This window comes from Cataglyphis hispanica, chromosome 1, assembly GCF_021464435.1.
Source record: "Cataglyphis hispanica isolate Lineage 1 chromosome 1, ULB_Chis1_1.0, whole genome shotgun sequence".
NCBI classification, from domain to species: domain Eukaryota; kingdom Metazoa; phylum Arthropoda; class Insecta; order Hymenoptera; family Formicidae; genus Cataglyphis; species Cataglyphis hispanica.
The window spans coordinates 19914190-19941762 of record NC_065954.1 but is presented as its reverse complement, the minus strand read 5'-3'; the positions used below and the strand labels follow the sequence as shown (position 1 = coordinate 19941762).

Below are 27573 nucleotides of genomic sequence, written 5' to 3'. Positions count from 1 at the left end.
TATGGACGCAGTAATATATGGACTAATTGTTGATGTATTTTCTAGAAGTATCATGAGCTTACTTTGTTTTGTAATACGACGCAATTAATATTTATATATGTTTTGGGCATAGTAGAAATTATATCAAATATGATGGAATTACATGAAGAATTATTGAAAGAAACTGAGTTGTCCTAGATGAAGACTAAAAAATAGTAATATACTAATAATAAATTTTTATATTCAAAATAAGCTATAGCTTTTTACTTTAACTTTTGAAATACGTCAAAGTTCAAATGGAAAGTGATTGTAAACAGTGGCCAACAGATTCCGTAAATTGAAATCCATATTTCGAGATTTTTTGGTATTTTATCTATTGAATATAATAAAAATTTATTTCTATAAACAATTTTGTATATGAACGATAAGTGATGACGGAAGCTTTTTTAAAAATGATTTGTACTGTGTAAGTTTTTATGCCAACTTTTATCTAAATTTTTATAAATTCTATATATTATATCAGAGAGAGAGAGAGAGAAAGAGAGAGAATTACAAATATAGCTTTTCAAAATTCGTCTTTCTAATACGGTTTTAAAAACAATCTCATCTTTTTAAATTGCGTACATTGATCAGACTTTATTTGAATATCTTGAAATGCTTGCAATCATCTCATACACATGGTTATCGCGGGAGAAACTCCTTTGGAGTAAGCGCTGCGCATGCCTTTAATGGGGAGCGGCGTTGATATTAACTGCGGGTGCGAGAGTCAGAGTTGTCAGTCTGCCGGAGATCGGCGGCGGTGATGAACGTGTCTTGTATATGTGCGTTTGCGTGTTTCCCTGTCACGTCGCAGAGCGCACGTGACTCATAGACATCGAAAGAAAAATAGTGTCGCGTATGCTAAGTGGTGCGAGCAACTTTGCGGTGAGTAACATTGATTTATTTTCGATTTTGTGATCTATTCTCGGTTCGATCGTCGATCAAAATTGACAGTCGCTAGTATTCACGCACGATCTGACTGTATTCGACAATTTTGCATTTAAAATATGCTTAGCAACTGAATATCGGCGAGAAAAATGAATGCAGTGCTTAATAAATTAATATAATATAATAATTCTATATTTTAAAAATAAAATTTATATTATATTTCTCGAGATGTCATCTTTTGGAAAGAAAGATACATGGGTGTTATCTATTAAATAATTATTCGTCTATTAAATGACTGACAGATTGCGATGTCAACTGTATTTTGAAACTATTCTTTGTATATTTTTTAGAATTATATTGCATGTATATATTTCTTCGCGGGAACAATTTTTTATTATTTATTATTTTTTATTATTTCTATTGAAATTATTGTGACATGCTTAATTTAACGAAGGGTGATAATAAAATGTAATTGCGCGCATCCTGATTGAAATATTTGTTGCTACTTCTACTTAATCAGCTTATCGGCTAGTCGAGCGTGCTGAATGCTTCTCGCATGCACGACTAGGCACCTTATTCGAACGTATTGTCAAATCGTTCGTAGGGACAGATAAAGGATAGCGGAAAGCAGGGAAAGACGGGAGTGTTGCGTCCGTAATGCAACATGGATAGATTGGATGAAAAACGATCGGTGATTCCTGTGCCAGCAAGCGGCTGCAGAAGTGCATTTTCGTTTCTTATGTTAGTGTTGCCGTCTCACACTGGATCTTTTTTGCGAATCGGCGAGCCGAAAATGTGCTATTCCGGCAAATTGCGGATTAACGTTCGTGTTTTGGCGTCGTTTTTAACGATGGCTTTTAATACACATAAAATTATTATAGTAAGTCGAAAAGAGATCAAAGCACAAAAAAATCTTTTATAAAAATTTTATATTTTTTATAAATATTAATGGTAAACTTTTTTTTTCTTTATATGTATATACGTTAAACATTTCAAGTTTTAACTTAAAAATATAATTGATCATTGCTTGAAATAATCATGACTGATAATGAATAATTATGAATTAATCAACAATTGTTAATGTAAATGATTTGATAAATATTTATGGATTAATAATTTGATTCGATATGATTGATTTAGTAGTTATTCAACTGTTTAACTCTGACAGCTATTTATAATAATTAATAATTAGAGCAAGGAGAAATGTGTGCATTCTATATTTATGCATTCTCTTGATATTTGCTTATAATTAACGAAAAATTTCGCGCATCGAATCAATCAATTATTAATCCATCGACGAATGCACCCAAATAATATCGATGACGACATTTATCCGGCACGATCACTGTTGTAAGTGAAACATATCAATGCTTCATTCGGAAGCTCCCATTAAACAGCTAGATATTTCAAATTTTTTATAAAATATTACACGCAATGCCGGTGTGATGTAGATTGACAAACAAACGTAAGCTTTTATTATATGAATATATTGATGTTTGGAGAGAGTAGTTTTTATACTCTTTCGTATGAAAAAAACGAATATTTGATCAATTCAAGTGTTAATAGAAGTGTTTGATATATATATATGTGTATTTTTATTAGCTCTCTGAAGTAAATATACCATTTCGTTAAGTTATTAATTGACTATTTGCTTTTAATTGTACGCTAAGTTATATCATATATTTTATATTTTATATGAAAAGTAAAATAATTGATAAGTAATTGCAAAATATCTTGCAATATTTCATATTGCGATTTCTATAATTTTATATAATTCTACATACGATTCTCTTTTGCATTTCTATAAAAAATATTTATATAATTAATTATTAACTATTTAAATAATTATTTATTAATTTTTTATTTCCAAAAAAACTTGCGCTTCGAAGAAAATCAATTTGCGTAACGTCCAAAATTTACTATAACGTTTAACAAACACATTATATATTATATAGAAGAGAGTATTTTGTCAGGTCGTAACATGACTGGAACGCAATTTTTTTCGGAAAGAGTAGAATGTATTCTACAACGATATCAAATCTCCAGATCACGATTGTCCGTGCAAAGATTTATGGAAACGTTTAGGGAAATAGGGAAAAAAGATGGAAAACTATATATATATATATATATATATATATATATATATATATATATATATATATATATTTCAAAGGACTAGCGGGAGGGTATAATGCGAGGATATATCTTTCGCGGAAGTTATTAAGGATTACAGTATCTCTGCCGTTAAAGATTAAATCGTCGTATTTGACGAAAGCGAGTGAATACGCCTCTTCCTTTCGTAAGCGCACCATCTCGCAATGTCGATCCTCGTAATATTGCCAAGACGGGTCCTTGCCATTCATCCCGCTCCTCGTTTTTCTTCCAAAGTTCCAAACCGACGTATTGACGTTGCTCCCTGGCAATACGTCGTTCCGAGTTGCGCTTTCCTCGATGTAAATCCCACCCTCAGTTCCATCACTCTTCGTTCCGTCATCCCTCTTACACTCCACCGTTTATTCATCCAGCAACCTCATTTAACTCGATAACGATCAACTTTGATCCCGATAAGAAGCCGAATACAAACATACTATGTAAAATTTAGCTGTATGTAAATCTGTCTCTCTCTCTCTCTCTCTCTCTTTCTTTTGTTTACACTTTAATTTAATACAAAATAAATATCCGAAAAATATGATAAATGGAACCATAGAATCATTCGCTCAACTCTGTAATTAAAGCATCTAAACAGCTTTCTCTCAAAGAGCAAGTTAAAAATGCATTATAATTATAATACACTGTCTAAATCGATTATTTCTATAAATTGAAATAAAAACATCGTATATCTAAATCGATATGAAATAAGAATGAATTAATAAACATTGAATTAACGAACGACAAATATTATTTTATCATTTATTTGATATTTTATTTATTTTTATTGTAAACTTCTAGCGATATGCTACAACTCATAGATGAAGAACTTATTATTAATATATATTTATGGAATTAATGTTAACTTTCTCCCCAAATAATTGTAATTGGCATCAAGTAAATAATGAAACAATACGATGATTTTTTTTAATTATAAAATTTACTAAATTGCACGCCGCGGATATTGATTAACTTTGCAAGAATCTAATTAATGATCGTATGTCTACATTAATATAGTAAACAAACACAGATTTTAAATAGATTCATTATTCGATTTGATTAGCTTTTCAATGATTGTTTATATATATATAAATTAAACACAAAGTTTGCAACTATATGTATGTTAATAAATTTTTCACATTTTTAATAATTTTATTTGATTTTCAATGTAATTTGAAAATTTCTTGCAAATAAATTAGAAACATGTAATAATATTATTTCAGCAATATAAACGTCATTCACAAAATTTGTAGCCGCAAAGAAAGTTCTTTCTTAATAAATATTGTTTGAGTTGTTGTTGGTGCACGGTAAGCGAGGATACGACGAACAGGGCAGAACGCCAAGCAGAGTGAAATGCCATGCCCTATATACACCGGCTTGGCGCAATATATTTAGGCACTTGGGATTTATGGTTAACCAGCTTATTAGAGGCCAGTGATGCTCATGGATCGATGCGTCACATGGTGTACAAGCATCGTGTTTCTCGTCTCGCACATCGTTAAATCGTCAATCTGTACTAGTTATCTTATTACAGAAAAGATGTACAGAAAAATGAGATTAAATAAAAATTTAACGATAAATAAATTTTTTTTATTAAAATATTGCAATTGCAAGACTTTATGAAATTTGAATCGTCCGTTTCAATTATTCTGGGCGTAATGCAACGCATAATTAGCTATTTTACTGATTCTCATTTTTATCGAACAAAATATGTGCATTAATATTTTTTAATCATTAATAAATATGTGCGTATTATTTGGTAATTATTATTTTTGAGAGATATAAATATTTCTGTTGTTTCACGGTAATTATTTTATCAGAAGAAAAGATTATTTTTGCAACACGTTATATATTTTTATATTAATTATTATTTTCGAATAATATTGGTATAAATTGTGATTTTCAAAATAATTTTATTATACGCACGTAACATTATTAGTATAAAATCTATTTTTTTTATTTAATGTTTTAATGTAATATCGCTCAATTTTTCATTTAATATTTCATATTATAAATATTTTATCTTAAATTGGAGATGATGAGAAAAATCAACTTTAAATTATAAAAAAAAACATTTTCTTCAACTACTTATTTACTTCAAAGCATCCTTTCATTTTTACCATCATGTCGAATATTTTGGATGCACGATCGTTCAATGAACCGAGAAAAGCGTGAATAATTTTAAGCATTCCTTTTGGCATCAAGTACTCACAATCGGTGAATGACTCATTCGATGCATTTCGCAGCAACGCTTTGTTGTACCGAACACGTGATTACCATGGCGGCAATTGTCTCACTCTAATTAAGATTTCAGGATTTACAATGACTTTTCAAATAATTACATAATTATACAATTTTTCAAATAATTACCTGTCACATTTTCAACCCTTTTTGACAGAAGTGCGAGATATGTTAACTTCGTCGACATTATGCGTCAGGATATTTTTCCCTTTGTTTAAATTTTAATTAAAATGCATAAGAGGGAAATAAACGAAGAACGTGAGGATGTGCAATAGACTTTCAAACGTAAGGGAGATCAGGAATTGTCGGTTGTCCTATCCTAAATTAATTTGCATTTTAATTTTAGATGTTCTTAATTGTTTCACGTTTTTTCACTTTTTTGATATAAATTGCAATGTAATTTTTTGCGCATTTGATGCGCCAATAATTATCTAGCCGATAATTATAATAAACATAACAGAAGGAATAATAATAATTCGTCAAATAAATAGATATTTGATATATTATACAAGATTTACCTTAGAACATTATTAAAACTCTCATCAATCCGTAATAATTTTGTACGGTATTAATATGTTATTTTTCTTTTTTTACAGGAAATGCATAATACTGGGATTGCGTACTACGTTGCTCTGCTGCTGCTTGCAGTAACAAGCACGAATTCGACGAAATGCTCCCGAACCATAGAAGGTACCACTGGGCCGCGCTCCTACGCCGAAGGCAAATATCATCTTTTCATGACGCTCTTTAACAGGACCGAGAAGGTTTACGCCTACATGCCAAATACCCGGTATAGCGGTAAGTACATATAGTCGTGAATATTATGAATAATGCTCCGCGAACAAATATTGAAATCTCAATATAATTTCGATGAATCTGTTTTTATTTAAAAAATAAATTCTATATGAAAAATAAATATAGAAATAATAAATTCTATATGATTTCGCGACTTTATTGTTATACGTAAAGAGAAAATTGCATTTGACATAAATTGTATATTTATACTATTTGGATGTATGAGTACAGGAAATATTGAGAAGTTATCAAAGTTACGCCGACATCAAGCACAACTTTAATCATTAATTCCACCAATGTCTTTCTATGTGATATTTGAATATTGCTAAACTTTAAATAAGTTCTGCAACGTGAGAAAAATGATGAAATGCAGATCTCTTACCGATTGATAAATAAATCATATTTATATATTTTTTTTAAATTTTGTTTTTGCATAATATATTAATATATATTTCATAAAATTATAAATATATTTATAATATTAATACTTATTTATATTTATAATAATTTATATTATACATTTATAATTGTTATAATCATATTTACTAAAATTTCTATTTAAGATAAACTTGTGTGTAATTCGGGAAAGACAAATAATCAATAATTATATAATATTTAGAACAGTATAAAATTATAACTTTAAATACGAGAATTCTAAAATTTTTTAAATATGTTCTTTATTTATCTTATACATATATGTATACAATGTTCAGATTTTCGAATATTCAACAACTTAACTTGAATGATATTCTGTTCTCTCATATAGAAATCACTACAGTAGTATGTCTGTTGTAATACTCGATGTTAGTAAATTTTTATACTCTACAAATCGCATATAGATATACAAACTGCTGACACAGAATTCTAAAACTTTTAGAAATGTATTAGATATATACATATATACATATACATATACATATATATATATATATATATATATATATATATATATATATATATTACATCAATTGTCAATATGCTTTGAAAGCGATTTTACGACATTGGTGAAATAATAGAACGTATTACAATACGTAATATCAGGAAAGCAGATTGAGAAAATCATGTTCATCATAATTCAAAAGCAATCGATAAAACTATTTATTCGATAAGATATGTTACGATATTTGCAATCATGTAAATTATATTTATTTAAATCAAATTGGATAATAAAGCAGAAAAAAATGTATGTGATTTTAACAATGTAAAAGATAAATCGATATATATATATAAATTTTGATACGATAATAGAAAAGTAGATTTGTTCAAAATTCGAAAAGCGTGGCTACAGTAGAAAGAAAATTAATATAAAAAAATGCAGAGATCCTTTTAATATTTAAGTTCTTTAAATCAAGGAGATAAAATGGAGTGCGTAATCTTACATCGGGAATACATATTAACGTCGAGAAATTAAAACAGAGATGAATGAAGTGATCATCGGCGTATCAATTACTCGCATTTTAATGATTGCGCAGTTCTGAAATTTGATGCACGAGCACACTGATTTCCTCGCTCTACGCCTTTAGCGGTAATTACGGTAATTAAGACCAAAGAAGATCCGATGATCCTTAGACGGGCTTCTGCGCGTCGCAACGACGCTCTTCCGGCCAGCAGAAATCGCACTACGGATTGAAAGACCGGGCGGAGGTTCGGGAAGCGGCGCTGGAAGATCGAAAAGGTCATTTTCGTCACGAAAGTCGAGATAAATGTCACGTGTACGACCCGGCCAAGCAGTGGTGAACTTTGACCGATTAGCTTTGTGACAGTTTTACGCGGCTGCGGTTTGGTAATCGTCCTTCGTCGCCTTTGGAAGCTGCGCGCTTGCACAAAACGATCTGTCACTATAGAATTTTATTGACGGAATCTTTGATGATTATTTAATGAATTTGGACAGATTTATTTTTCTTTAATCAAAAATATTAGATTAATATTTTTAAAAAATTGAATATTTTAGCAAATTAAATCTTGTTTCAATTTTCTGCAATTTCTTCATAGTCTACGATTTATTATATTGCGTTTTATAAATCATACTTTATACATATAAATTAAATTTATTTAAATTTTCCAAGTTAGTTAAAACTCTCTTAGTTTTAAATAGTTTATTATAACTTTCTCTGCAATAACTATTCACACAATATTAATTACAACCAGTATCAATTATAATAAAGTAGCATTCATTATATCCGCTATTATATGTATCTCGTTCTAAAAGCGTAAACAGATACACCAGGTACAGATACAAATGACACATTGTACATATTATCAGTTAAAGTATATATTTATCTTTACATAAAATTATCGTTTTATTTAGTTACTCCGTTGCTCCAAAGTACCGACACATTTTTCAAGCTTGACTTCATAGCTATTCTTACAGCTTTTTCGCGTCTTTTATATCGAGTATCATTAACTTGCGCGACATGATATCGTTAGCTGGATCGATGACCGTAGTCCCAGGTTTCTCTTGTCTCGACAGGTCGAAGTAGATACCCTTGATATGAGCTTCTCGCACTTTAGCAAGAAATCTTTCCGAATAAAACCGTCCAATCAGAAGACTTTACGATGGAGTATAGAGATTTATGTCACATCGAGATACCTGATGGTTTGAAGAGGAGGCTTATAAGACTTATAAAGTATAATTGTCCAATGTATAAAGACTGATTAATTACTTGATTTTCTCTGTTTTTTACATAGATATTATTCTAATATAAATTTTTTTTTATTAATTAGTAGATTATAGAATTTAATATTATTTTTACGTATTTTATTTATATCAATTCTTTTTCCCCTTTTCTTATCCATCTATAAAATACTAATGTAAAACTATTTTTATTTCCAGCAATTTTTTTTCATTAAAATTTTTTTACTATAAAAATACTTTTGTCTTTTATGAAACACAAAACATATTAGAATTAAATCAACTCTGCGCATCGATATAAATTCCAATATCTCTTACGAAAACGTCTCTATTTATCTGGTCGACGACCCGAACGCAGTAAGGTCCGCTCTCTCTCTGTCTCTCTCTCTGTCTCTCTCTCTCTCTCTCTCTCTCTCTCTCTCTCTCTCTCTCATTCTTCTCCGATCTTTTCGCGAAACTTAACTCCTCGCGCGGCTCCACTAACGCATGCAAATCTCGCGGGCCCAGTGAATTAATGCGTTACGTAACGCTGGCAGGATGCCAGGTGTGAGACACCGCCGCGTCGTGCTGCAGATTTAACGCGAACGCTCGGATTCAATGGCCGGCCCGATAAAATTCTATTAAATCGCGTCGACCGGAGGAGACGCCGGTCTACCGCGCTCGCCCCAGGGGTTAAATCCCGAAGAAGAGGCCGGCTGGGAAAATTATTGCGTCGTTACCGGTAACGGAGGATGTCGCGAAACAATGTGGTGAGAGATAGTCAAGACTAGTATAATCAACACGTACATTATCGTTAATTATAAATCTCTTGACGTTTCTACTTTGTCTGTAGAACAATTGAAACAAGATGTCTTTTCGCATTATGTAGATCATACTGTTCAATTTTAAATTTTTCCTTAACGAAGATATCGAAAGACATTTAATTGTTAAGTAATTTTTGGCAGCAAAGGATTTTTATAATTAATTAATATGACTTTGTAATGAGAAAGTGTAATTGTTGCAATATCAATTAATGCTAATGGTAACTTTTATAATATACTTTTTCATGATCTATATCGCGTAATTGTTAGTAATTTAGGAAAGGTCAATGAATCACTAAGCGCAAGAGTAAATAGAAGCTGTCGGTGCAACTGACGCTGGAAATTGCCTGCAGCGTTAATTAAATTTAAACAGCTAAATTTTCATTTTCTTTTATACCAAATCCGAAACAACGCCATTTGGGAAAATAATGGTGACTAGTCAATTATATGGAGTATTTAGATATACGATCGATACCTAATAATAAATCTCTCGTATTGATGTTCTTACCAATCAAATCCATTTTTTTTTCTTTTTATTCTGTTATGCATTTATAGTAATGTGAAAAATAAATTATAAATTACGCAATCATCCGTAACAGTATAGTATAACAAAGCCTCATTGTTCGTTAATTACGATTCAAGGATTTTTCTTCCTGAAACAAACCGACGATCCATATAACTATATAAGTAGATAAGGCAATGTATGGTCAGACACATTTCCGCGTACGAACGATCGCACTCTACTAGGCTCTTTTTCCACTACTTCATCTGACCTGAAAAATGAATGTAGCGAAAATCGCGTACATAGCAAAACGCTCGCGGATTTTTCATCCGCGAGTTATGCAGCTTTGAATACAATCAGATAGCGCAATCATTTTGCGCTTTTCTCTCACGCGTCGCAACTCCTCGGTACATCAGCTGTTCGTTCTGTCAAACATCGCTTACCGAAAGCTAACGCCGGAAATTAGTCATCGTCTCGTCTCGCGATTATCCGACAAATTTCAGTCACGCAGCCGGAGATATGACGATGGTTTTACGTACACGTTATAGAGCATGTACCCCTGCCTGTTCATTATTATTCGAAATTAATAATTCATTTCGTTACCGTTGTGTTGTCGTTGAGGTAGCGTTACGCGCGCGCTGACAAACCCCATTGTCCGACTTTACATGCAATCCGCTTTGTTGTGAATGGAAAGTTAAGCTTTCAGTGGACGAATTTAACACAAACTTCGTGATCGAGTCATATCGCATGTACTGTTATAAATGTGCGGATATAAAAAGCAAATCGAGGCCAATCCGACTCTTGTCGATTTTAAATCGATAGAAGAGAGAAAAAAAAAAATGGAAAGTCTGATCATATATCCGGTAAAATCTAGTAATTCTAAAACTATCGAATATTTAGAATTGATATTAATAATTCTAATTTCAAAAAGAGCGGATGAAAAGAAATCTCAAATTATCAGTTTAGATGAGTTTAATTATTGTTGTAATAAACGCGTAATAAAAAAATCAGGCTTATGTTTTATAAAATCATGTAAGTCCAACCAGAATTTTTTTTAGATATGATTAAGTTAAAAAAAGAATAATATAAAAAATGGCTGTAATCTTTCGTAAAACTTTGATTTATATTTACAATGTGAAACAAATGTGATCAAAAATATCCTTCGGACATTCTCGAACGGGGAGTCGCATTACGTCGGAAACGCGATATTCCAACGAAGGTCTGTTAACTGCGTTTTTGCTGTTAATTCTTTTAATTCAGGGTTATGGGAATAATCATGCGGGAAGTAAACACAACAGTATAATGACTCATCGTCATCGCTGGCATAATAAATTTTGAGCTTCAATAAATACCGCCAAATACAGGATATTTGACTTTGTGGCTTTTTATTTTAGTTAACCATATAATGGTTATCTAAAATCTAGCTCACACAATTTCTTAATAAACAAATTACACACACATGTGTAATGCCATAAATATTATATATAATATATTTTATTATTAATCTTTTGTTATTCTTATTTAAAAACATTTTTAAAGCTCACGCAACATGTAAGTCTCTTTATGTACATAAAGACATAGTTCAAGAAGACTTGTAACACCCAGAAGCCGTACGGCTTCAAACAATTGAATATTAACATGCTATAACATAGAGAATGTTCGTAAATACACAACACTTTGCAACTAGACTGTTTCGTAGTCCAAATGTTTAATTTAATTATTTACATAATTCTTCTGTAACGTACTATTCAATATGTTCTTTATTTAAAGAAATAATTTAATCCAATTTTTATAATCTGGATATTGAATGTAATCAGCAATCATGTAATTGTAATTACTATTTATATTAAATGTAATATGTCAAGATAATGTAATATTAAATATATACTAATTAAAAATAAATATACTAATTAAATAAATAATATACTAATTAAAATTAAATATATACTAATTAAAAAATATAACATTAATAAATTAATAAAAAAAAACATTAATAAATTAAATTTATTATAAAATAATGATATATACATTTATTAAGAACTGATATAAAATAATACTGATATGAATATTTGATAAGATCTAAATTATATATCGTTTAAATAAGGTCACGTGAAATGTAGCACGCTTACATATGTTGAAGAAAATTTCGTAATAGAGAAAGAAATATACGAATTCCCGCCTTGAACGCAGCAGCGGATTTACAGTGTGTCGTGTTTAATCCATGCTATAAATAGCAAGTCGGTAGCCGAGTTGATATATATTTCTATTGCGAAAACACGAATATTCCTGTGATACATAGAAAATCTATAAGCCGATATTCATGCATGTACAACATCTTTGATACTACCACAATAAGAAATATTATTGATTATCTTAATAACTTTTGTCTTTTTGTGCATTGTTGATTTTTGATGAAAAGAAGAAAATTCCGGAGGAAGAATTCGTAGATATAACGCGGTAGTTTTGAAAAACATCAAATATAGTATACTGACTTTTCTCGCAAAGTGCATTATTTGGTTTTTGAAAATGAAATCAATATTCTGATGCATCGAAACATAACCACGGTGCTTTTCTATCGAATTTGTTTGTTTTTTATGTCTATATAAAAGTTTTATCTCGATCGCTTAAATTTTCTTTCCTAGAGGTAGAAATGTAGAAACGTAGAAATTTCTCACTCGCAATCAATTATGAACTCCGCGTGAACAAAACGTTTCTCGTATTTTTTTTTAATTGAACTGTTGAAATAAAAATTTCTATAGGCGCGCTTAATTGCGCAAAAATTATGATGAAAGTAATTTGCGGCAATAACTCGTTTCTAATTATGACTATCTCATTATGGCACAGTAAGAGGCATTGTAGGCTTAAAAACCAAAAAATATCAATAATTTTTTTTATTGATATGTGTGGGATTCTATTATACATATATGCATATAAAATATTATATATTAATCTTCAAAATAATATAAAATAGTAATATATATTTTAATAAGAATTTATATTCATAACTGAAAATGTTTTTTTAAGTCAAAATTACACTTTTACTTGTAATTAATTACAAGTAAAAAATTTTAAAAACTGGAAATTATTAACAATTTTAAAAAATTATTATTAATTCTTAAGCAAAGGGCAAGAGAATTTTTCAAATATATTTTAATTGCATAATTAAAATATATTTTATCAATAAAAAGTAACAATATCGAGCCGCATAGCGATAAAAAAATATGAATATCATTACATATCGCGAGTTTTATTAAATTATTGTTTTATCGAATTTCATATAAAAGCATTGCATATGTGTAAAAACATTTTATTGAATTCCATTATGTTCAAAAATTTTATTTTTTTCTATGCAATAATATATAATTATTACAGATAAATCTACATTAATCGTTTATAAATAATATTGCACCACCGGCTCAAGTTATCTTACGATGATTTTATAAAACAAGATGTCCAATATGAATATATTAAAGAGAGATCGTTGGTTATTTTAGTGGTCCTACAGGCCGATGATTCCGATCAGATGCACCGGAAGTTCACGAGATTCCTCATATCCGCCGAACCTGAAAATGTGAATGAGACGTCCGATGTCGGCACGCTCGATCTTCAGGATGATGCATTGACCAAATTTGCGGATAATTGCGCAAACGCCATCGTAGAAACATCAAAGGTCGGGAAAGAAGAAATAAGTGTCGCTTGGACTAGTCCTAGTGAAGGTAGCGGTTGCGTACTTATCAGGTGAAGCAATACTCTTATTAACACAATATACAAATGATAAAAGTAATATCTATTGTGCGATATTAACATTAATTACAGTAAATAACATTAACGCTTTTTCGTATAAAATACATTAATGTGAATATAATGTTATTAATAATTTTATAAAATAATAAAACATGCTTTTATTAATATGAATTGAATATGAATTATCGAAACAAAATAACATTTATTTTGTGATATTTGTAAAAATGAAATTTTTGTGATAAATGCGAAAAATTTGAAAAGTCTATTTAAATATGTTTAAATATAAATTTAAATAAATTAAAATATATCTGTAATGTACAATATCATATTTTTTATTTATATATATTTAAAATTATGGATATAGTATATAATGTAAAGAGTATTGTATTAACGAATTTTATTTAAAATTAACTTGTAGAAATATAGGAAAGATATTTATTGTTGAAATTTATTTACGCAATAAATATCATAAAATAAGTTAAAATAATAATAATTCTCGTTGAAAGTAGGTTAATACAGCCTACTGTAAATACATATATATTATAAAATATATATTGTGCAACATCGTACTATTAATGTATCTATAAGTGCTATATTTATTATATAATAATGATATCGCGTAATTTTATTCATTTATCTCAGATAGTTTTCTCTCTCTCTCTCTAATATCTTCTTTTATGAGGAAGCTAAAATTGAAAAACTCGCTTGCTTTAAGAAGCTTTACGAACAAAACAAAATGATGAAAAAAAACAAGTTTCTAATTTGCACAATTTTCATCTTGTTTTTCTATTGCAGAGCGACAGTGATGGAGACAGCAGATACATGGTACATGGATGAATTAAGTTTAATGCTCAATATGTGCCAGGACTCAAAAGCGGAAGCCGACGATCAGGGTACTGTCCTGGCGGAATGTTGCGCCTGCGACGAAGCCAAATACGAAGTTACCTTTGAAGGATTATGGTCACGCAATACTCATCCCAAAGTAATTAAACCAAAAAAATAATTAAGAATGAATGGCTAATTAATAATTGGATCATTAAATGATTTCTTGCTCGAGTAAAAAATAAAAATACTCGATGGCGCGATTGATCATTTGCGAAGAGTTTTCAGCTTATAATCGACGCATTCTTGACGGAATTTCTGAACGTTCCTGAACATCCATCGTTATGATTTTCTTTTTATAGGACTTCCCAAGTAAAGGCTGGTTAATTCGTTTTTCGGACGTAATTGGTGCATCGCATACTGGTGACTACAGATTTTGGCAATATAGTAACAATGGCATACCGCACACACATACACACGCATATATGGCTAGTACCGGGCTACAGCAGGTGGCTGAGGCTGGTACAACGAGAAAATTAGAATCCGAATTAAAGGATCGGAGCGAACACATCAGGACTATAATAAAAGCAAGGGGCATCGCTTATCCAAACGTGACGGGTAGGACTTTCGCAGTTTTTCGTGTGGATCGCAAACATCATTTAATGTCTTTGGTTTCAAAGATCGGTAAGATTCTTTTATTATTTCAAGAATTATTTTTACATTATACACTTATAAAATCTCTTGAGATAGAAATGTTTTATTGTTTTTCTTTTAGAATTTAAGATATAAAATTAAGAAATAATTTTTTACTTATTATCGATAAACGATTTTCATTGTAGATCCTTCGCCGGATTGGATTGTTGGCGTATCCGGTCTCGAATTATGTTTACCGAATTGTTCTTGGATAATTCACAAGGAATATAATCTTTATCCTTATGACGCTGGTACCGATGATGGCATCTCATATTTGGTAAGCAAATATGCATATATTTTTAATCATTAATAATTTAAGATTGACATTTTTGTTTCAATATTTTTATAAAAAAAAAATTGGCTCAAGAATCAAATCAAATTTCATCCTATCAACACCGAAGGATATTAATATCTATAATAATCTTTAGACGTGTGAGGGAATGCCTGATTTCAATAGTTTACAATAGTCCTCTCGATCGCAGGCTAGATTCGCTGACGTCGTTGAATTTTATACTTCCTCGGCACTCTTTCGACGAGTGAGAATTTACCTCGTTTTGTACATTTTCTATTCTTTTGAAAAATTCTGTCTTTTCACATGTGATTTGCGAGGATATTTTAATTATAATGACAGATTTAATTTATTTATTGCCGCGTCACATCTGTTGCGCATCGTAACATCTTGCAAAATATAGATATAGAGAGACACGAGGAATAATAATAGCGAATTCAATTAAATGGAAAATGTATTTAAAAATATTGCACATACTTTATGGTAAACAATTTTAGTTATTTTATTAAACTTATTTTATTAACGCCTTTGATTACTTCGTTTTAATTTAATAGTCGCCGGATTCGCCGACGGATCCACCGGAACCAATTCGACGTATCACGTCGACGTATCCAAATGATTCGAGATCACCCTTTTACGATCCATCTGGTCTGGATATGAAACCCCTTGCGAAGCTCTACTTGAACAGACAGAGGCTATACGAGAAGACCTGCGATGACGGCGGGGATGATACGCTGGCTGATGCAGGTGCAGTGCATTCAAATAACAAAGATAGCAAGTGTCGTTTCATTTAACAAAAAAAGAAAATCATTTTATTTCTCTTTTCTGCTCGTGAAGAATTTATAATAAAGATTAATTATACTATTCGAAAATTTTATATAAAGGTCCAGCTCATAATTTCTTCAGTAATATCAAAAGAAATTTAAAGATACAAAATTTTAAACGTTACTTTTGAAATGCCGTGCTAAAATTCGTGGATGAGATGCCGTATTGAATTGAACAATTAAGATGTAAAAATAACGTTTATCATGAATCTCTATGTGTTACATACAGATCCGCATAATTTTTATTATTATTTCTATTATTTGCTAAATTGTTTATAAAAAGCTTTTAAACGGAATAATGATTTGTATAAGCAATTGTTTGTACAAAAGGCGTTTTCAATTCTGCAAAATTCATCTATATTTACATTTTTTGATTTTACAATATATTATTTGTATTTCCATCACATGAATATGCATTGCATGATAAATTATTTTATATATAAATAAGATATTTATAACTTGTGAATTTATTTATTTTCAGAATAAATTATTAATAAATAATAACGTAATTCTTGTTCAAGTATTTTGCTATGAAATTTAATTGCATACAAAATTTTTAGAAAAAGTAATCAATCATTTTATGTATAGATGCTTGTAAAGTGACGTCCTGGGGTGAATGGAGTATGTGTTCGGTGACCTGTGGCAGAGGCACTCAATTGAGACAACGTCATTTTCGCGATGAAGCTGCTGCAAATGCCAATAAATGTATCACAACTCTAACGGATCGGAAACACTGTTATAACGCAGAAAGCCCACATTGGTAATGAGCGCCATAATATAATCTTTACATCGCAACTAAGAATTAATCTATCAATTTTCTCAATTTTCTTCTTTATAATATAGATTGCACACATTTTATTTTTTTTTTCATATTTTTTTTTAAAAGATCTCGTATATAATGAGAGAAATTCTCTTATTTTCACATCTATCAAAAGTGTTGACAGTTTTATTTATTTTTCTCGTATTGTTGCCAAAAAATTTTTAAACTATATCTGAATATATATAATACAGAGAATCTATTTACAATGCATGGCTGATAATAACTCGTATTACTTTCGCAAAATAATGACGTCATTATAATTCGCCAGCACCAGTAACAGTCGTCACGATGGTCTATTAAACAGCGAAAAGTGCGAGTTAACACAGTGGAGTGCGTGGAGCTCGTGTTCGTCGACCTGTGGCGAGGGCAGCAGAACGCGATCCAGAAACTTCCGGCTGAAAAAATATCGGAAGCAATGCAAAGCTGTGCCGAATGGTCCGGCACTACAGCAGTCGATCGATTGCGAAAACGAGCCTTGCGAAGGCGAAGAGGAAGAGGTAAGGCAACGAGAGAATTACTTAAACGTCAGTGATGAGGGTGAGGACTATGTCGGTGAGAGAGCAGACAACAACGGGGAGATAATCGAGCAATGGCTGCAGGTATGAAAAAATTCAGGGTTATCAGGGCTGACAGGAATGGATTTCACCGACGAAACTGATTGAAATATATATTTGATTTTGCGATTAGGATATGCGAATTAAATTCTCTATTATGACAAAGCTATTGCTAGATAAAAATAAAATATTATTTTAAAGCACTAAAGTATTCAAGTATATCAATATCAGATTTTTATCATTCTATAATAAAAATCTCTGTGTATGTAATAATTTTTTTAGCAAGAATTTTATATCGTTTATCGAAAATTTTTTACATCTTCGAAAATTAATACGCTAAAATTTTTTAATTGTTAAGTAATTTCATATTCTATCGATTCATTAGAATAATCAACGTTGAATTTATATGTAATATTTAAATGCTTATTTATATGCAAATTTCTGCGTTTATTTCGTTGTAAAGTTGAACCTGATCTCTAAACTGCATTTAATTGATATTCAGTTCCTGTGTTTCATTCGAATGTAAAATACGTTCCAACAATATGAATCAGATTCGTCGATTAGTTTGCTCGTGCTATTACATGCGACTAATTACATGCACGTATTCTATCTAATAGATATCAAGCGAATATCATTTCTCTACAAAATACAGAAGGGATAAATGATTCGCTCGATAAGAATTAAAACAAATTTATCAGCTTTGTTAAGTATTAAATCATCAGATACAGCCAGAGCAATGATAGCTTCGCACGAGTAATCAATACCTGCACCATTTCTCGTAAATTCATCCACGACACCGGCATCTTCACGTAAGTCACACGATATCATAAGGAAAGAAATTTTCATTTCAGAGTGTATGAAAAACTTAATAATGTTTTTCATAAAACGTTATTAAATTATGTAAGAAATAACATAATGTGCATAAAGCGCTTCGAATATTGTATTAAAAAATATAAAAATTTTCGAATAGTATTTTTGCTATCAAAAAATGAGGAGACGAGTATATAAAAATCAGTGCTTATTAATTTATTATTTTCTCACGAAATACATTGTCAAAATTCTAACAAATCGATATAAAACATTCGAATTTAATAGCAACCGCTAAGTCATCATCATCAGTCATATTTATGCTATTTCATATGCAATTATCATGTAACGAATTACATTGACGTGTCATTAAATCAGTTTATAAAATTGTAACATTGCTAATAAATGAATAAGTAAAGTTCCACAATCAATATGAAGATTGGCAATACATAAGCAAGGATGCAGAAGCAAATTCATATTCACAAAATTTTTTTATACGTTTTTAGGAGTGCAATCTCATTATATTCTCTTAAAATACGTCACTTTCAGGTAACAATTAAGTAATTCTTGAAGTAAAACTAGATTTTGTGATTCACACGAAAATTTGCCCGTTTAAAAACTTGTTTCTCACACGCAAATTTTGAAAAATGAAAGAAAACTGACGAGTGAAAGAGAGTTTCGCTTCTACGATCCTTTTGATTAATAGTCCTTTTTTTTTTTACCTTGATTGAATTCTGATTTATATTGATAGAAATGTCCTGCTGATCGTTACACCGAGTGGACCATTTGGTCGCCATGCAGTTCCAGTTGCGGGCCCGGTGTTAAATTGCGATCTAGGCTACACAAAGGCATATACAGCGCTTTGAAGGACGATAGTGACAGCCACGAGGAATGCAAGGTGCAGCAGGCGTCATGCGTAGCCGAAATTCCGAGTTGTGATTTCTCGAGAGAAGAAGCAGAGAGTACGTGGAATATTTTATATATACTCTTAACTTTTTAGAAGAATATCTAATAATATATGATACTTAAAAACAAAATAAAAAAAAAAAATTATACGATGGCCCAAAACGCTGAAATAATGGATTTTCTCAATTCATAATAAAATATTTTATGATGTATAAAATAATTCAAAAGAATATGAGGATATTATTTTTCTCAGTAAAATTTTTAAGCAAATCATTATTTAATCTCATTATAATCTCGTCATTATCTCATTTTCGAGCATTATTAGCATTGTATATACATTTCATCGTTTTATTATCTCTATGTCATATAATTATACAATGAAATCATCATTTACAGAGATCTGTAGTGAACCTATGGAGAAAGGACGTTGTAATTCGAACATATTACGAGCCTATTTTGACAAACAAAGCGGCCGCTGCCACTTATTCAGCTACTCCGGATGTGACGGTAATCGAAATAATTTCCCGACCGAGCAGGATTGCAATAATGTTTGCGGAAATTTCCAAAGTAAGTTAATTTGATTATTCAATAACATGCAAGCCATGCGTTCACCGCGCTATTAACAGCGTATCATAATAACATTATTAATTATGAAACTTCACATACACTTCAAGCATCGTTGAAATTTCCTACCATTTGCTATCTACACAACTTTTGCAATCAGATTTGTAACTATAATTTACAAACTATACTTGTCCCTTACGTATATGATCTTGATATCAAATTAATAATTAGATAATTACATAATAATTAGAATGTTGATAATTTTTTTTTTTTTAATTGACGAAGATGAAAATAATTCGAATAATGGATAAAATCTGAGCGATCGAATTAAAAGAGAATGCGTTTCTTCACAAATAACTATTTCTTATACTCTGCACACGCTTACTAACCAATTCAGGAGAATTGAAGGCAAATCTATCAGCAATCATGAAAAATCTTAAGGTGTCTCTTAGCAGCGTCCTCAGCTATCATATTCCCATGCAAGAGCAGCGCAGCGCAAAGGCAAAGAGAGCGCAACACGGTGATAATTTGTTTTATGCAAAAATTATTCGACATTCCTCTAATGAATGTCAAAGTAACATTTATAAAATGAATTTTTGATTACAGAAAATAATTTTAAGAAAATTTAAAAATCATTAATTGAAATAAATGCAATTGAAATAAATGCACGAATATTTTTGCCTCGTCGAAGATTATCCGTTGTTCTCTTTCTTATAGAAAGGGCGGATTTTAGAGGCATTCAAGCGGGCAGTCAGATAATGGAATCGAGTGAGAAAGTGAACTGTCAGGTTTCTGAATGGAGTAAATGGTCGCGCTGTGACAATTGTCGTGGATTCACTATTAGCATCAGGACGATAATGGTATTATTACAAACTTTTATTCGCATATTCCATTTATTTTATTCGTATATATCATTATTGCATTTATCGATACTTATCGTACGAAGTAAAATTAACAATGTTTCAACGAGTAATAAATATTGACAATTAATTATCTCGATTTATTTTATATTATATAAAAAAATATATATTATAAAGAAAATATATATTATATATATATTTTTTTATTGAATTAACTATATATAAAGCAAAAGAATAATACATCTCATATCTTATCGCATAAAAATGTGATTATTTTATGAGCAGACTCCAGCCCAAGGTGGGGGTAAAAGCTGTCCAAAAAAACTTCTCCGAAAAAAGAAATGTCATAGGATTCCGCCATGTTGTGAGTATATTGGTATTTTTTTTAAATATATACTAAACTATTTATAAAATTATTTTTTAGACTCTCGTATTTTAAGCGGAAAAATAAACTTTTCAAATCGAGTTTTTCAACTCTTTTCTTAGGAAAAAAAGAGACAATATAATAATTAAATATATAAAAATAAAATTTATTAGCTGATTTTATAAGTAAACATTATTTTTTTAGCTTTACAAGGTGATGGAACAGGTCGCCGATATCATCGAGACAAAAATAGCGAACTTGAGCGTGAGAGTAAGTTTTATATCGCATCGAATATAAAAATATTTAAATTTTGGAATTTATAAATTCATAACTTGTCTTTTATTAAAGTTTCATAACTGTTTCAATATAAAAGAACAATATATTTATTTGTTAATATTCAGCATCTGAACCAGAATAAATATTTAATCGACATTAAACGAATATAATAACTGATCAATTAATTAAGATACAATTGAGCATTTGTTTTGCCCGATAAAATGTAAATTTTGGAAAGAGGATAATCGCGTCAATTTTATTTATTTATAACAATCGCTCGCTCTGTATAAAGTTTCAGTGAATTGCAAAGTGACACCGTGGTCAACGTGGTCGAAATGCAGTGCGACTTGCGGCGAGGCGTTGCGAACTAGAGTCAGAAGTATCATGGTGCAACCACGTGGATCCTGGGCCAAACTCTGTCCGAATTTGGCGGAATTCAGAAAATGTAGCAACGTAGATTGTCCGCAGTAATGCGAACGTCCGCGTTTGCAATCTATCACTATTCTATATCGATAGCCATTACGATTTGCATGGTGCGTCTGTTTGAATGTGTTGGAATTTATATGACTTTGTCGTTAGACTGATTACTAGTGTGACACTCCTTAAATATTATAATATAATTGAAATCTACAAACCTGTGCAGAAGGGATAGAAGTATGTAGGGAAATTATCGGAGAATAGAGATGACACTGGACGACAGCAATATTTTATTCTATAAAAGGTCGCGCCTTTTCGTCGTTTTAATAACGAAAGTAATAATAATGTGATGTTAATGACAAAAATCAAAGAGGCAGCAGATAAAACGACAAAGTCGTTTAATTGATATTAAATTATGGATATTTTAATACTTAACTATAGTACTTAAAAGAGAGGCATTGATTATTTTGAATGGAAAATAGTAGTTTATCTGTAATGCTTTTGTAAAAAAAGTGACTAGTAAAAAAAAAAAAGAGTTTACATATAATCATTATATATATAGACTTGTTTCTACATCGCATAATTATGTTCATCCTCTGTCCTCCAGTGTAATTTACTACGCACAGAAAGATCGTGCCATTTGCGTATCATTTTGCGGTTCGTCGATGTTGAATTACTCAATAATATATTTAATACAACTTTACTTAATACGACTTTATTTAATATTACTTTACTTAACTATGACGTTATTTTCCGATGGTATTAAGTTAAGGCAAAATGGATTTGTGCATTCCAATTGCGTTAGTTGTGCTGTTAAGCTTAGAAAACAAAAATATTAGAATTTTTGCAATTATTATACTCTCGCAAAGTAATGATGTCAAATATTTCACAGACTTTTATATCTTATTCTATATATTTTATATATAATATTTAGAAGTCTGTGGAATACTCATCAACTTTTCGTGACAAATGAAGGCAAATCATTATGTATGTCATTTGATACCTACTTAACTGCAGCAAAAGGATCAAAGTTGTAATAATATATTCAACACAGTAACATTACGTCAAGTAAAAGTTGTCCCTTTTTAGTGCAGATAGTAAAACGCGTTAGAGCATGAAAAAAGACCAACTGTAATAATAATTTATTTGTACTATGTATCGTCATATTCGTGGCATTTATCATGCATTGCAGATCTCAATGTAAGACCAAAGTTTGTAATAGTTTCAGTTAAAATAATTGCGACCACTATATCTTAAAATATAATATAAAATAAAATGCGCCGTAGACATATCAGTAGATAGTAAGCTGTTTGTTTAGTGCATATAATGAAAAGTTTTCTTAACATAAAATTCTCTTCATTGACAATAATCGTAGATATGATACAGAAAAAAAAACTATTTAAAAAAGTTATTCTTTTGTAAAGCCATTATAATATATTCATAATAAAGTTAATCATTATAAATGTACTTAAACACACAAGTATATACATTATATCTTATTCTTTATATAGTTTACATGTATACAGAATTTATTCTTTTGTTACTGATAATTATGACAAATTATTATCTAACTTCTAACTCATCAAATGTTAAATGTCACACATTACCACTTTGATTAATTGTACCAGTTGCTTTTTTATTATCTGCAGAATTGTCTTTATTCTTATTTAACAAGGGATTTATTAGAAGTAAAACAACATTTTTCTTTGATGGCATTCGTTGAATATCGCCATGATTTTTCACTGCATCCTCTATAACATTTTGGGTCTTATCCTACATAAAATGTATAAAATAATTTTTCTATGTCCATTTTGAGCAATATATAATTTGCAAGAAAAAGTTCGACAGAATTTTATTTATAATTTTATTTTAGTAAGTGAAATACAACAAAATATATATTAAGATAGACATACAATATATATATTAGGATACACATACACATTTGACACATCAAATTATAAATAAAATTCCGTCCTAAATTTTATCGTGAATTATAAAAAAGTGAAAAATCTAAAATATTATAAATATTATATTTTCTTTCACTTCTCTCTAAAATTCTAGAATACAAAGGATTATCTTTCATATTGTATGTGCGTAATTAAGAATTTATGAGAGAAAGAAAATGTTCTGTACATTTTGGTTTAACAATCTATTTAAGTTATCTCAATGTAAATCAATTCCTCTATCACAGAAAAAAGTGATAGAAAAACCAAAGAACTCACCTCACTGATACCATCCAGGGTGATGGCGATCTTAACCTTGTGCCCCTTATTTAATAATTTCACCACATTTCTTGTCTTTGTTAATAGATCGTTCTCAGCGATCTTTGCAGATATGTAGAACAGCTTAGTATTTTTGGTTTTTTGCTTATCTTTGTCATTATTTTCGATGTTCTTCTCGATCTCCTCGACGAAGGTGGACGCACTCATCAGTTTATAAAGTGGTCGTTGTGTCTTACTGTCAAGGTCGCTGATCTTGACGAGGGTGAGTTTGCGACGTTTTGCCAAACTTTGAGCATCTTCTAGCACTGTCACGGTCATCGAGTCGTCCGGTAACAGCAACGTGATCTTCGGCACTGGCACCGTCTTCGGTCTTTGCTTCTTGGCAATCGCGTCATCCTCCTCGAGGATGGATTTCTTGCTAAATGCTCGACGTACGTCCCGAAGGTCATTTGTCACGCAACACTTATTGAAATCGTGAGCGCGATAGACGACCCTTCGCAGAGTCGTCAACAACCTAGAGGTAGCCATAACTCGGCAGTTCGGTTTTCCGTTCGCCTGGCGAACCTAACCTACAATTGCTTGTCATATGTATATGTCTAACCTCACTTATCAATGTATTCACACATATTTATGCAATAACAATATTTATCGTTTTGATGATATTTTTATAATCGAACGTTTATTTATTGAAGTATTATTTGATGCGAATATTATATTGTCGCGAAATATATCAAGATTTGTGATGAGCTGACGTAGATAAGCAACATATCGCAAGTTTGATTGAGCAACATGTTGACCAGGAGCAAAAATGTTTTGAAAGAAACGCAGATAAACCGGGATGAAGAAGTCTCCTCTATTGCTTCGAGGGACGGTGTGATCTTGAAAACCTTTCTATTAGTTACGTGCATCAAGATCCTCTTGATTCCTACTTAGTGAGTAATCTTATAATTTCAGATTGCTCCAACTTGTTTATACTGAAATCAATTGTTCCTATATTAATATAATATTAATTGCTATATACAATCATTTTTTAAATTTGTAGTCATTCCACTGATTTTGAAGTACATCGCAACTGGCTAGCTATCACATACAGTTTACCTGTTAAGGAGTGGTATGTGAATGCACAATCTCCATGGACTCTTGATTATCCACCCTTGTTTGCATGGTTTGAGTACTGCCTTAGCCAAATGGCTGCATTTTTTGATCCAGAAATGCTCAAGGTGGAGAATTTAAATTATGCATCACCAGCTACTGTATATTTCCAAAGAGCGACTGTCATATTTGCTGATCTGATACTTGTATATGGAGTGAGAGAGTAAGTATATTTGTGAACAAAAATTTGTAATAATTAGATGAAAATTAAAAATATTTAAAAAACCACATATTTCTTCATAAGACAAAAAAATAATTTATCTAAAGATATAGTTATTGTTATTGTACATTTATGTGTTAAAATAAAAATTGGAGAAAAATAAATAGCTTTTCTTTAACAAAGTTTACTAGCACAAAAATGTTTTTATAAAAATCAATAGAGATACTGCTTTTTTGAAAAGATTTTAAAAATTTTGTACAATGTAAAATTTACCTAATCTCTAAATTTAAAAATTTTCTTGCAGAATAAGTGGGACATTCTGCAAATCTTGGAATAGCCATGCAGCTTCTGTATTTCTATCACTGTGTAATATGGGATTATTGATAGTTGATCATATACATTTTCAATACAATGGCTTTTTACTTGGAATTTTGTTGATATCAATATCAAAAGTTTCAAAGATTGGAAAAGAGGTAAATTTTGCAGTATGTTTTGGAATTTATTTATGGTAAAAAGCAGTTTGTTTCTAGATATCAATGTTACAAGGTGCCATATGGTTTGCTATTTTACTCAATTTAAAACATTTATATGTGTACGTAGCACCAGCATACATTGTCTGGCTGCTAAAATCATATTGTTTAAATAGTGGCAAATTCTTCAAACGATTATTTACACTTGGGTTTATTGTTCTGGCTGTTTTAACAGTTTCCTTTGGTCCCTTCATAACTCAATTATCACAGGTAATGTATCTATAATTATTTTATAAATGATCTATTTTTCTATTTTTTTATTTAATACTTTAGAATTTAACATTTTTTTATCAGGTAATTTCTCGTTTATTTCCATTTAAAAGAGGCTTGGCACATTCGTATTGGGCTGCAAATAGTTGGGCTTTCTATATTGGTGCAGAAAAAGTGCTGTCTGTCATATGGAAACATTTAGGATGGTTAAAAGATGTTAAATCTGCAGTAATGACAGGTGGTCTAGTACAAGAACAGAGCTTCCTTATATTACCTACTCCAACACCTATTTTTACATTTCTCTTGACTTTTTTGGCAATACTTGTAAGTTTTCTTATATATATATATAATTTGTTTTTTATAATAATTGTTTTATACACATTTTAAATTTTATACATTTTCTATTTTTTTCTAATATTAGACAATATTATATATAATTAATATCATATCATTTTATTAATATCATTATTGCAGCCTGCATTATGGTGCCTGCTTCGTAAAGAATATTACATGAACTCAAAATATTTTGTTAGATGTATTGTATTATGTGCTTTAAGCTCATTCATGTTTGGTTGGCATGTGCATGAAAAAGCCATATTAACAGCAATTATACCTTTATGGTAAGTACTGAATTCGCAATATAGAATGTTTTATTTCTTTATAAAATCCTCTCTATTTATATTAAGGCTTATTGTTAGAGTAATCCAATTTAACAATGATTATAATTTTTAGTGTCCTTGCTGCAACAAACAAAGAAGATGCGCGGATATTCATAATTTTAAGCAGTGCTGGACATACTGCTCTTTTGCCATTGCTATATCCCAATAACTTATTTTCATTAAAATTACTATTATTGCTGACATATATGCTTTCATCGATTTTGATTTTAACTAATCAACACGTTAGACCTCTATTGAGATTATATGAATGGTTATACATAATACCATTGCCATTAATTACATTTTATGAAGTGATACTGCATAAATTATTATTCGGCAGTGGATTACCATTTTTACCATTAGCATTTACTTCTATATACTGTGCAATTGGTATAACTTATTGCTGGATATTGTATTATTATATATATCTGCAGAATAATGTTTGTACTGACAATGGAACAGTGGACAGCAAATTGAGATATCAAAGATTAAAGAATAAACAATCTTAGGAGATATAATCACTAAAAATTTGTGTATGTGCGAAAGAATCATGTTGATAATATTATCGTTATGTATTAATGCATTTAAGCAAATTTGCTATAAATTAAAAGCATAAAAATTTGTTATTTCTGAAAATATATTACCATAATTATATTATAAAAATTAATTCTTTTTA

The 27573-nt window shown here is 30.3% G+C and overlaps 3 protein-coding genes across 5 annotated transcripts; 2 read left to right on the top strand and 1 right to left on the bottom strand.

The window, feature by feature from the left end:
• Positions 1–744: 744 nt before the first annotated feature.
• LOC126852152 (spondin-1) lies at positions 745–23444 on the top strand. 3 transcript variants are annotated; one of them, XM_050596639.1, is made up of 16 exons: positions 745–903; positions 5892–6093; positions 13519–13762; positions 14564–14750; positions 14953–15274; positions 15430–15560; positions 16127–16319; positions 16985–17156; positions 17485–17713; positions 19329–19539; positions 19880–20050; positions 20445–20567; positions 20765–20907; positions 21193–21271; positions 21476–21541; positions 21840–23444. In XM_050596639.1, the coding sequence occupies exons 1-16, from the start codon at positions 877–879 to the stop codon at positions 22016–22018; spliced, it is 2679 nt and encodes an 892-aa protein (XP_050452596.1). In that variant the 5' UTR covers positions 745–876; the 3' UTR covers positions 22019–23444. The 3 variants fall into 3 exon arrangements, with proteins under 3 accessions (XP_050452596.1, XP_050452587.1, XP_050452606.1); XM_050596630.1 differs by having other exon boundaries at positions 17485–17815; XM_050596649.1 differs by lacking the exon at positions 20445–20567 and having other exon boundaries at positions 17485–17815.
• Positions 23445–23552: 108 nt separating this feature from the next.
• LOC126852433 (uncharacterized) lies at positions 23553–24717 on the bottom strand. The gene is made up of 2 exons (XM_050597252.1): positions 24187–24717; positions 23553–23737 (listed from the first exon to the last, which is right to left on the bottom strand). Exons 1-2 carry the CDS (start codon positions 24712–24714, stop codon positions 23561–23563), a joined length of 705 nt encoding a protein of 234 aa, XP_050453209.1. The 5' UTR covers positions 24715–24717; the 3' UTR covers positions 23553–23560.
• A 257-nt stretch (positions 24718–24974) lies between these two features.
• LOC126852268 (probable dolichyl pyrophosphate Glc1Man9GlcNAc2 alpha-1,3-glucosyltransferase) lies at positions 24975–27538 on the top strand. Its single transcript, XM_050596903.1, has 7 exons — positions 24975–25118; positions 25229–25501; positions 25803–25971; positions 26029–26238; positions 26323–26562; positions 26713–26858; positions 26971–27538. The coding sequence occupies exons 1-7, from the start codon at positions 24976–24978 to the stop codon at positions 27404–27406; spliced, it is 1617 nt and encodes a 538-aa protein (XP_050452860.1). The 5' UTR covers position 24975; the 3' UTR covers positions 27407–27538.
• Positions 27539–27573: the final 35 nt, after the last annotated feature.